At 29.4% G+C, this 13,002-nt stretch overlaps 1 protein-coding gene across 1 annotated transcript; it reads left to right on the top strand.

Moving 5' to 3' along the window:
• The first annotated feature begins 1,256 nt into the window (after positions 1-1,256).
• Positions 1,257-11,997, top strand: LOC122849098. The gene is made up of 5 exons (XM_044147686.1): positions 1,257-2,239; positions 2,331-2,405; positions 2,487-2,630; positions 2,866-2,946; positions 9,756-11,997. The coding sequence occupies exons 1-5, from the start codon at positions 2,022-2,024 to the stop codon at positions 10,984-10,986; spliced, it is 1,749 nt and encodes a 582-aa protein (XP_044003621.1). The 5' UTR covers positions 1,257-2,021; the 3' UTR covers positions 10,987-11,997.
• Positions 11,998-13,002: the final 1,005 nt, after the last annotated feature.

Below are 13,002 nucleotides of genomic sequence, written 5' to 3'. Positions count from 1 at the left end.
CGGAGTGTCGCTAGAGATAGCAATATATTGGATGGTGTTCTCTCTCACTCACGCATGCGCATATTAAATCTTGTACAGTCAACGTCAAAACAAACTAGTAGTACACGATATAAAAGTTACATTATATTTCAGTACAGTCTCAACCAACTTTAGTTGACGTGACTGTACCGACAAGGACAAAAGCCCATCCATTGAATCTTTCTCTCGGCGACACTAAGTTCGGCTTCCAGTTTTACAAGAAGACTAGAGACCAGGAGAGTCAACTCCCTGTAGTGGGGGATAGGCTGGATGGGACCAAAAACGTCGTAAACTTTTACACAGGGGCAGGCTTTATAAAAACGCCGTTTCAGCGCTGTTGTCGACCCACGAACCACGCACACATGTATTGAATATAATACATATAATACATGGTAGAAATATACAGGTAGGTCCATGCGCATACGTTTTTTTAAGCCAATAAGAAGTGCGGCCCCTACGTCGCCATATTGGCTAAATTGGCGCGATTTTATTTGAATCATAATTTGAAGTACATATCAAAGATGGTCTCAATAAAAAATTGAAATAATAAAGACACATAAACAAATGATTAATTCTATAAAAAATAAAAAATAAAATTCATATTTAACTTTGTTACATATTTTTTTTAACTTTTTTTTCTTATTTCTTTTTTTTTTATCTTCTATAATTTTCTCATTCAAAACTCTAAGTCAAATGTACGTACAAGTATGTACCAAACATTTTATTGCATTCAGTGCAATATTTATATTGTTTTTTTCATCCATACTTCTAGTTTGTTAACTAAATATGTATAATTATTAAACAATATTTTTAAAGTTTTCAATTATGGTTAATGTAAATTTTAAACATGTTCTGCATTAATTAATGACAGTATAATAATAATAGTATGACGGGCACACAAATTTACACACATACAAACAAGATGGCTAATAATAATAATATGACGGGCACACAGATTTACACACATGTAGACAAGATGGCTACTTAGAGTTTTGCGCAGTAGAATTTATTTTTGTCCGAGGAATGGACATACCTGTATATTTCTACCATGATATAATACATATACTTAATAAATTAACAGTCTATTTAAATTAATTCCTTAATCACTTGCCACCAATATTTTTATTTATCATAAAAAATATGATATAGACTACAAATTAAATTATTTGGCTAAATCAATTATTTTATCATATTCAAATTATTATATATGATAAATCAAAATATTGGTGGCAAATAATTGAAGAATTAATTTAGACTGTTAATTTATTTATTTGGTTCCATCCTTTTCTTAGAAAATATTTTCCATAATTAATCGATTAAATAGCTATTAGAAAATGTATCTAAGGGAAAGATGTGGCCAAATAAATTTATATGTTGTCTAGATTAATTTCTTGGCAACATTTTCTATAATAAATTAAAATATTTGTGGCGAATAGTTGAGCAATTTTTTTAGACTACGAAATTATTTATTTAGCTACATCCTTCTTTTAGCAAAAATTGTTACATACAATCAATTAATTGTATAAATTTAGATAACAAACTTGTGGCGTATTTTGATATCAAATTGATATACGTAAAATAGTACAAATCAGCATTAAAATATCAACAACAATTGTGAACAATTTTGGTTCGCGAGACGCCGAAAGCGCCTCTCTGTGGCCAAATGTACAAGCCTTATTTCACGACATATTTTGTCCCATTCCCAATGTACATAGTTGACTCTCCTGGTTTCTAGTCTTCTTGCAGTTTTATTATATTTCAGTGGTCCAAGAGCGCTATTTCGCCCTCTTTGTATAAATTTTAAAACTAAAAGAAAACGAGTCTCTTGACTTCTTGCTCTGCGGAACACTGGTCAACCCTCCTTAGTCCTTGTTTTCTATCTAATGTTCTTGGTTGCTTCAACAGTTCAACACTTGTTGAATTTTCATAACGTCTTTTTTATGCCGGGTAGTATTCTGTTTTTTGCATTTGTCATTTGTTTTAACCAATAAATAACTGTGACAATGGGCGACATACCATGGAAGGATTCACCATTAAATGATAAGAATAAATTATCGTCAGGTGCTCACAATCAACAGTCAAAAAGTACGAATGAAAATTTATTTGGTTCTGAAATGCATCATGGCCAAAAACATAATATAAGTGATAATCAAGAATCAACAACTAGCATTCCTGATTATAATAATGAAAGAAATGCACAACAGTCTTCGAATAGTTTTTCGTAAGTTCTCAATGTTGATATTGTTGTACTTTCCGTTTCAATATAACTACTATAACTTATTATCATTGTTGTGTTGCTGTTTATTTTTCAGCCCTTGGCCTAGCAGCAGGCAGCTGCCCTCAGTTATGGAAAAATCATTATTAACGTCAACACCCAATTATCCTCTGTGAGTAGACTTTTTCTTTTATAAATATTTATTCAAAACTAATTTTAATAATTATTCTAAACATGACATTATATTTTCCAGTACATCGAACAACTTTGAAAAGGACAGAAGCAGAGGTGAAAAAAGAGACAGAAGTGAAGAAAACCAATCCGACAGAAGCTCTGAAAAAGACAAAGGCAGATACAAAGACAGTAGTCATAAAAGAAGAGATCGAAGTAGCTCTGTGTAAGTTACATTAAATTGTTACTAATTGTATGAATTTATTATTTATACTTTCTTATCCAACTTGGACCATTTTTTATTTTATTAGATATAAGTCTTCGATTATTTCATTTCCAAGTATAATAACTTTCTAGTTATTGACGAGTAGTTAGAGTAATTTAAAGAATCTATCCAAGATTTTATTTATTTATTCCATTCCGTTGTAACCTATTGTTTGATAACTCGTTTGATTTTCAAGGGGATACTTTGGACCTAGAGGTTATCAACATCGAGGCTACAAAAAATCAGGGCCTGAAGATTATAGTCATTCTCGATCAGAGTAAGTGTTTTTTTTTAATTGTCATTCAATATTTTTGATTCGATGTTTTAAAAGATTGCTCTTATATTGGCAATTCTATGATTTCCGTGGTGACAAAATATTCTAACTCATATGAGGGTCTGTTTTTGTAAAATATTATGACCGAGAGGAATTTTTAATATCTCGAATATTATTTGTCTTGAAACTGGACAACATTTGTTGAACAGCTCAACAAATATTATATTGATAAATTAGAATAAAAAACGAGGAGCCATTCATGCCTTGATTTAAGAACATCATAACTACAAATGTCAAAATATTAGTTGTGACTAAGTGACGACAGGTGACAATCTGTGATTACGAGCAGTTGGTAATTACGAATGACTACCAATGCCTTTGATTACATATGACTATGGTTTGACTACACTTCAGCTTAATCAAAAAAATTGAATGAAAATAATAATATTACTGATTATTGAATGATTGCTGCTAATGATAAATATTCAACATATTTTCTTTCATCATAATGATAATTAATTGGACAGCGAATAATAATACTCGAGATAATATTTTTTTTTTTTCTTTATATTAAAAATATTGAAAATTTAGTATTTGACAATATTTAAACTATTACAAATTTTATTTTCATTATAAATCGAGTCTTGAAATTATTTAAATCAACTAAGCACTGATTCAGGCATATATTGATAGTTTGGATCAACACACAAAATTACAAATACATAATAAAAAAAATAGTAATTAAAAAATGCTTATAGTATACGCCTACCAATAATAAGTTCAGAAAACAATCATACAGTATAGAAAATCGTTGTTTGCTTACGACTGGCGACAACCGACTACGATTAACTACGATCGACTACGATTGTCTTTGCACGACTAATCGAAATAACTACAAAAGTAGTCAAAAATTTTCGGTTATTACGTTGACTACACCATGACTATATTCATGAATATATAAAAAATAGACTATAGCTGAGAAAAAGATGTAAACTTAAAATAACGTCTACATTCTTTTATACTTATATGTATAACAATCGATAACAAAAATACGATTAGAACAGCAGAGTAGAAAAAAGGGAACGTAGTATTCTTATATACATTATTACTATATATTATTTATACATATATATACATTATTTTATACGTATGTCGTTATTTTCGAAAAAAAAATCAGAAACTTAGAAAAAATGAAGAAGTTCTCCCGCCAGAAACTGAACCCGGGTATTTTGCATACTGGGAAAATGCCTTGACCTCTAGATCACAGGGCTTCTTATTTTTTCTAAGTTTCTTCAAGTTAACACCGACGTTCATCTATTCGTCATTCATTTTTTTTGATAAGAATCACAAGGATACTTCAAAAGATTGGTGAAATCAAGGTAAAATTCGAGACTGTCATTTGAGAGACCCGGGTTCGATTCCGATTTGGGAAATTTTTTTCAAAATTGTTTCATCTATGATTTTTATAAAATTTTTCTATTAATATTATGTTAATTTGTTCAAAAGTTTTTTAAACTATAAACAACCAACAATTTAATTATTTATACCTTTTTTAGACAAAAACAGGATGCCCGCATGCGTTAAACTCCCTTCCGCAGTTGTATTTTGCTTAAGGAGGTTATACACAAATTCATTGCGGGTGTTGTGGGGAGCTTCTGACGTCACAGTCTCAAGTGAAACTTGGCTACACTGTAAAATAATAAAGTGTAAAGCGCCTGCGCCCCGTATACAATATATGGGATTACGGGTATGTGTGTGTGTTTGAACATGCCATACGTTGCCACATCTAATTTTTGTAAAGTTTATAATTAATTTCTCATTAATTGACCGATCAACATATGAAAATTTTTCGGGCAATTAATAAAACTCGGTTTCTAGTATATGTGTGATTTTTTTCAAGACTTTTTCATCATTTTTTCTATCCGAAAAAAATGGTTGAAATCTCCATAAGAGCCAATGTTAAATATTATTTTCAATAATTAATTACAAAAAATTTAACCGATCAACATAAGAAAATAATTATACCGTTGTATTCAGAATGAAAAGATCTACTTGTATACAAAATTTCAGAACATTCTCATTATATTTTTTTAAAAAAGAGTAATTTGTGTATAACCTCCTTAAGGTATAACTTATCAAAATGAAAACTAACGGGAGGCTTATGAGATTAATAATTTAGATAAATGAAATAATAATGCATCTTGTTGTCAATTAAGTTTTTATGTTATAAGACTTTTTTTTTTGAATAATTATTCAAAGTTGACATAATTTAGAGAGGTTAAACATGCGCTCTTATGGAAGGAGGTGTTAGAAAATATCTACGAACTTAACAAAGCAATACTTGTTTTAACGACACCTTTTTCAAAAACTGATCCTTTATAAAAAAGGACAAGACACTTTCAGTTAACTTCACGCGGCAACGTTTATTCGTCATTCTATTGGCGGACGCTGTCGACACATCCATTTTCATTAGTTCTCACATACACACATACACATTATACGTTCGATACATTCAATAAATCGATATATATTAAAAATAGTGGCTAAGTTAATTTAATATGCAATTTAATAGTTATGAACACTATTGAGTACGCTGTAAACAAAATAATAGAAAAATACCTTGCTTCATTGTCACAGATGCAATAATGTCAAGTATATTTTATTTATTTATGAAATATTTTTAAGAAAAGTGCCATTGAAGTATGTTATTAAAACATTAACCAGATGCAACAATTAAATCAATGTATTCGGGTATTCGGTGTTAACATGTTGTTCCAACTATTAATACATCAACAACAGCATATACAACATTAAAATGGTCAAAACTTAATTGAAAATATTATTAAATCAAATACATTTGATAAATAATTTAGTGAACTTAAAGCAACGTTTGGTATACCTATCAGTAATGCCATCAGTTCATTAAAAATTAACATAGGTTATAATATGTCGAAAAACATGAATGAGAAAGTAATAAATATTTACACACATACATTGAGTAAAATGGAGCCAAAATAATGGTCAAATTGTATTGATTGATTCGATAATCATTGAATAACACCATCAGCATCAATAATACAATTTGGAACGAAAAAAGCTGGGATCCACATAGAAGTTTTTTTTTAAAAACGAATAATAGAAAGTCAAAGTTGAGTGCTCGAAGGGCACGATCTACACGTCATTTTTTGATTTTCCTTTAAGGAGGTTATGCACAAATTCATTGAAATTATCTATTGAAATAAAACTTTATAGATATTAATGATTTAAGTGAAAGATAAAGAACTGTCACTCATTTAGAATTAATATTAATGAAATTGATATAAAATATTCGCTCTGAATATCGGAATATTCATCATATTTCTTTTTGTTTATTTATTTTTATATATATACAGAGTGTCCCATTTTAAATTATCAATGGATTTTTTTCGAAAAATATAGCTTAAGGAGGTTATGCACAAATTCATTGCGGGTGTTGCGGGGCGCTTCTGACGTCACAGACAAAACTGAAATCCGACTACACTGTAAAAAAATAAAGTGTAAAGCGCCTGCGCCCCGTATACAATATATGGGATTACGGGTATGTGTGTGTGTTTGAACATGCCATACGTTGCCACATCTAATTTTTGTAAAGTTTATAATTAATTTCTCATTAATTGACCGATCAACATATGAAAATTTTTCGGGCAATTAATAAAACTCGGTTTCTAGTATATGTGTGATTTTTTTCAAGACTTTTTCATCATTTTTTCTATCCGAAAAAAATGGTTGAAATCTCCATAAGAGCCAATGTTAAATATTATTTTCAATAATTAATTACAAAAAATTTAACCGATCAACATAAGAAAATAATTATACCGTTGTATTCAGAATGAAAAGATCTACTTGTATACAAAATTTCAGAACATTCTCATTATATTTTTAAAAAAAAGAGTAATTTGTGCATAACCTCCTTAAATTGTAAAATGTTTCAAGTAAAAGTTGTAGGGTTTGAAGGGGGACGAAGAAAAAAAAAAAAATTCGAAAAATCCAAAATGGCGGAGTTTTTTTACATAGTTTTTTTAAATGGATACTGCATTTTTTTTTTTGAACCAAAACGTTTTCTACATCAACACTAACACTTTTTATTTGAAAAATTATTCGATAAAATCACTTTTTTCGGGCCGATTTTATCTGTTCATGGATTTTCCTGAAAAAATATGGCTTTAATTAAAAAATGATATTTAGAAAAACTGTAGCGCCCAGAAAGACGAAAACGAAAAAAAAAAAAAACTTCCGAAAAAAAATCAAAATGGCGTTAGAAGCATAAACAAAGTTTTGAAAAAAAAATCGATTTTTCCGGAAAATTTTATTTAGAAAAAGTGTTAGCCTCGATGTACACAATTTTTTAATAAAAAAAAATTACACCTAACCTCGAAAAAAAAAATGTTCATACCGGAAACTGCCATTTTTAAATTAAAATTTTTTTTTTTTTTTTTTTGTTTGGTCTTTTTGAGCGCTACAACTTTTCTAAATAGCATTTTTTAATTAAAGCCATATTTTTTCAGGAAAATCCATAAACAGAGAAAATCGGGCCGAAAAAAAAGTGATTTTATCGAAAAATTTTTTAAATAAAAAGTGTTAGTTTTGATGTAGAAAACGTTTTGGTGCAAAAAAAAAATGCAGTATTCATTTAAAAAAATATGTTTATACCGGAAACTTCGCCATTTTGGATTTTTCGAATTTTTTTTTTTTTTTTTCTTCGTCCCCCTCCAAACCCTACAACTTTTACTTGAAACATTTTACAATTTAAGCTTTATTTTTCGAAAAAAATCCATTGATAAATTAAAATGGGACACTCTGTATACAGTTAAATTGAAAAGGCTACTGATACAATAACAAACTCAAAGTATGTAAATGCATATCTAATTATTATATGTATATAAAAAAACCTACGAAAAAACGTAACTATTTCCAAACATATGACATCGACATTCAAGTTAAATAAAAACGACCGCGCAAGCGGGCGCTCAGTCTCGTAGATAATGAAAGAAAAAATAAGGAATTTTTTGATATCGGGATAAAATGGGATTATAAGACTAATTCTCGTGTAATCAATAAAAATATAAGCTAAAAACACGATTTTTAGCAATTTTATGAGAACCAGTATTGAGGCTCTGGTAACAGCGCATTGGAGCGGAAAAATTTAAACAGCAAATTTAGCAAAATTTGTCCCTGTTCAGTGATTTTTTTCTAAGTTTTTTTTTCTTTAAAGAATATGAAGACAAGCTTTTTCAAGACCCGAAAGACTATTGTTTTAAAAAAAATGAGGAAAAAAAAGGGGCATTTTTTAAAGACAATTAAATACAATTGTCTTTAAAATAATGGCCGACAAATAAATGACGGAAAGAAAGGGTATTTTTTGAAGACATTCAAAGACGATCATCTTCAAAATAAAGACAACTAAAGACGCACAAAGATGATTCTCTTCTCAGCAAGAATGAGCAAGACGCAAAAGACTCAGCTAGACTGAAAAATTTTAACTCGGGAAGGGTCAAATAAAGGCTCATCTTTATTTTAAAGACTCACAAAGGCTCCAAAAATTTTATCCCGCGATTGTAAAAAGAACTATTTTTTTCAATTTAATGCCAATATTATTTATCATAAACAATCTGTCTTTTGAATTAAATAATATATCGGTTGAAACGAATGATAATTCACTTGTTATAAACAATAAAAAAATAGCAACATACATTCAATGTTTGACACAAACGTTAAGGTTGAAAGTTAAATATATTTTACATTATTAAATTTTTGATTTTTTGGTCGCAAATGAAAGCCATAATTATAATCTATTTTGATGGATTTTTTCAAAATTTTCATGCTAGTTTTTCTTTTAGATAATTGATGTCAAAGTTGACAACTTTAAGACACAGGGATAGGGACGGAACACACATTTACGCTTGTAGTTAAAAGATTTCTATTAATTAATATTTAAATATTGCTAAATTTACTATAAGTTTGTACTTCTTCACCATACGGATTTTTTAGCCCTAATAGATCATTTTACGGAGGCGAACCTTCGATTTGCCGATAGTATTGAATTCTATCACGTAAAACAAATAAATGTCATAACTTCTGAAATAATTAAGATAAATGGTTTCGTAAAAAAATAAACTTAAAATCAAAATATTAGTGTGTCAGCCAGTCCGCCGGAGTTTAGAAAATTTTTAATTTTCAACAGGGGATGCGTTCGTTACTAATTTTTTTTCTCTTAGGATTTTAATAGATATTCAATTTTTAATTATCAAATTTTCTATCATCAGTAGTCGTTCTTTCTTTTATTTGTCGTGATGTCTCATGTTTCTTGGCTATAGAAGTATGTGTTTGTCTATCCAGATAGATTACAGACACACCAAGACCTGCCAGTATAGTGAATATATTTTGGACAGAAGGGCACAAAATAGTATATTGTGCAACAAGGACGCAATGTGAGTGATTCTCGCCCGCACGAAGCACACACACAGATGATGCAGAGTCGACGGGGCACGTAGACGAGGCATCATCTGTGTGTGAGCTGAGTGCGAGAGAGGATCACTCACATGGCGTCCGCGTGACACATACTATTTTTTATAACCATATGTAGATGCACCCTCTCGGGCCTAAACTTTGTTCAACGATGGAATTTATTTTCAACCTTAGTGAAACACAAGTTGTTCTGTTTTACCGGAAAGTCTGTATTTTCTATACAAAAAAAATTAATAATCAAGTTATTAATTTGTGGAATTATAGTTATAGAGAAAGAAAAACTTGTACAAATTGAATTTTTTTTACAGGCGAGGTGCTCGTAATACTATCCAAATGAAAGAAGAAATCCGTGAGCCTAGAGACCATCATAATTGGTCAAAATCAATATCTCACTCAAAAAATAACGGTGAAGTTATTTTGGATCCACCTCAATCAATTCCAAGAACATCATATCCAACAGATACAATACCATCGAATTCATTAGCCGATGATGACATCATTTTTGTTGGAAGACCAAGGAAACGACTCTCCAAACCTGATACAGTTGTTAATATTTTTGATGTTAGCCAAGCTCGTCGAATTAAAAGTGAAACGATAAAGACCGAGTTTAATGAAACTGTACAAGTTCCGGAAATTACTATTTCGGTCCCGTCAATGATTCCAACGTCATCAGTTTCAACGACACTGACTGCAAATTCCAGTTTATCATCAGTACTTACAACGCCATTAACAACTACTTTTGGTACAGTTGATCCATCCGTACCATCTGTATCGAATCCAATAGCAAGTCCAGTTATATCGAGACTAGTAGAATCTCCTACTTTGCAGTATGAAATACCAATGTCAACAACGTCGCCACCAGGTGAAATTCCTATAGTTGGTATGTCATTAAAAATTGAACCTAATGATGTTCAAGATGCAGCAATTGATGAATCGCCTGAATCAGCCGTTGAACAAGATACACGAATTCATCCTATAACGGCCACTTGTACAACTTGTCAACTACGAATAAAACATATGTGTGATAAAACTCCATCTCGCGAAGATGGTGCACAAACATTGAAACCTGGTGATCTATTTTCTTGTAAATGTAACTTTTTATTTTTGCACAACTCAAATTGTGGAGGGAATAAAAAAAAAGAATCTTTTGCCCCTGAAGCAAAACAACAAGGTCATCTTAAACAAGTAGATAGGAATCATGACTATGAATGCCATGTTTGTAATTTTAGATTTTCACTTGGAGCGATTAAGAAAGATTTTTTTTTTACGAAATTGAATAAAACTGAAATTAATATTGGTGATCATAAATGTCTATTGTTAAGAAAATGCGATGAAATTAGCCGTCAAAAATATAATCTTGATGTTCGTACTTACCAATATGTTCCAAATACATCAGCATTGTTTCGTTCACAAGAGGAATTTGTCAGTATACGTAGAGGATTTATTGATAAATGTAATGACGGTTGCTGTAAAATATTTCATGAGTGTTGGGCGAAAACTGATGAGAACGAAATTGGAGGAGATAGTCAACAAAATTAGATAAAAAAGATATTACTAGTTGATTAAAATAAAAACTATTGTAGGTTTAAATAGAAAAAGAATTACTACATACCGTTTCTTTATTATTATTGTATTTCAAAAAGTCTATATAATTTAAGTATTGTGGAAAATAAAAGCAAGGCTGAGCTATACAGTTGATTCTGTGTCAGGGTTCATTGAAATACAAAATAATTAAGAAAGACTGAAATCAAAAATATGTAATCATAGATAAACCTTGAAATCACTAAACAAAAAAATTTTTATATCGTTTGTTAAATCGTTTTTTACTAATTAATAAATTATGGCTGATTTTCTAAGGTTTATCCAATGTAATAGCTAGTATCAAATAATTATAAAACACTACATATTAAGGAAGTTTAAACGAGAATTACAAAGCAACAAATGGTGCTACAAGGGCATCTCAATCATATATAACAAGTATTTATAAAATTTCACAGAGCTACTAACTTTTTGTTAGGTAGATGATTCTGATGTTCTCGAAGACACATTCAAAAAAAATTATGGCAACATTTATTACAAATAACTGGAGCAACATGAATTGTTTATCTCACTTACTGTCTTTTTTTATACTCGCTTGTTCCGATAACGTTGCCACGGTGCCTTAATTCTCCCACTCTAAAAGTTTGATTTTACGTAAAATTAGATACTTGTTTTTTTTTTTAACTTTCTAGGTGCTAAAAGTAAATGTAAATGTATTTTTTTTTTTTTTTTTCCTGTAAATATCTCGAGATTTTGAGAAAAAAAATGACGGAAATCTACTTATTGCTGAAATATTTTATAATTAATTTTGATGATAGGAAACCCTTTCTTTCGGATTGAATGACAAATAACAATATTAGTGATAAAATAAGGTTTCCAAGCTAAGCTCGAAAAGTAACAATTATAATAAGGTAATAAACATTAAGTTGTTTATTTACTGTTTCTTTTGTACTGAAAAAATGATGAATTAGTATTATAAAAAAAAAAAATGATTAATTATTCAAAAAGAATCAGTGGTGTTGCTTTAAATCTGCATCAGATAAAATCTCTTAATATAAAATTAGGGTACAGAAATAATCAATTCAAGTCATCATTTTCATAAATATAACTGAAATTGATAAATAAAATTTTTCACATTAAAATGAATTGAATTATTAATAAATAAGCAATGCAACAGTGTTAAAAATGTGTAATATTCTTTGTATTTACGTTTGATTTAGTGGTAGCAAGTGCACTGGAGACATTGTGATAACTTAATAGCGTATTGAAAAAGCTTATCAATCAGTAACAGAAAAACTGTAACTATTTGTGGTTCAATTTTCATGCACAATTCATAATTAATGTGATGTAAGTTAATTTTTTTTGTATTTATATGTTAATGTAAAAATGATAAATAATAGTTTTAAAAAATGACATTCTATAGGCAGATATTCTTAATAAATTTTTTTTCTCATGAATAAGTATGAAATTTCTTTTACGTCAATGAAATCATTACGAAAGTTTTATCATTTAGTTTCAAATTTTATAGAAATTTTTAAATGGATTAATTAATTCAAAATTCGAACGCAAGATGTAGCTAAATCATAAACTCGAATCAATCAATATCATAACTAAATGGATATTGCGAAATAATTAATAATCTACTACAATCTTAGTTCTCAATTATAACTTTAATCTTGATCTCTATGATCAAGCAAAGTATATATTATTATTTACAAACTGGTCTCAACTACTCAAGATACTAAGATCCAAACCAAATGATAGATCTATTTTTTGAGATACTTAATGTACAATTTAGTAAAATATTTGAGCCTAAAATTAAGAAAAAAAAAATTTTGTGAGCCATCTAGACTCGCGGGTTTATTATGTGTAAACTCCTTCGTAACTATTTTCCAACTGTAACATAAAAGGATGATAGTGATTGTTATTAACAATTGCTGATATATAATTAACGAGTGATCAGAGAAAATTTTATCGAGAGAGGGTGGCTCTTGGTATCAAATAGACAATCAATTT

This window comes from Aphidius gifuensis, linkage group LG2 (genome assembly GCF_014905175.1).
Source record: "Aphidius gifuensis isolate YNYX2018 linkage group LG2, ASM1490517v1, whole genome shotgun sequence".
NCBI classification, from domain to species: domain Eukaryota; kingdom Metazoa; phylum Arthropoda; class Insecta; order Hymenoptera; family Braconidae; genus Aphidius; species Aphidius gifuensis.
The sequence above is the reverse complement of the archived record's forward strand: the minus strand, read 5'-3'. Positions and strand labels throughout refer to the sequence as shown.

What these genes read in the sequence shown, in the direction of transcription:
- LOC122849098 (XM_044147686.1), top strand. Translation starts at nt 2,022, where the DNA reads ATGGGCGACATACCATGGAAGGATTCACCATTAAATGATAAGAATAAA. An exon ending in CAGTCTTCGAATAGTTTTTC is followed by an intron (nt 2,240 to 2,330) that starts GTAAGTTCTCAA and finishes TTTATTTTTCAG; the next exon opens with CCCTTGGCCTAGCAGCAGGC. An exon ending in TATAGTCATTCTCGATCAGA is followed by an intron (nt 2,947 to 9,755) that starts GTAAGTGTTTTT and finishes TTTTTTTTACAG; the next exon opens with GCGAGGTGCTCGTAATACTA.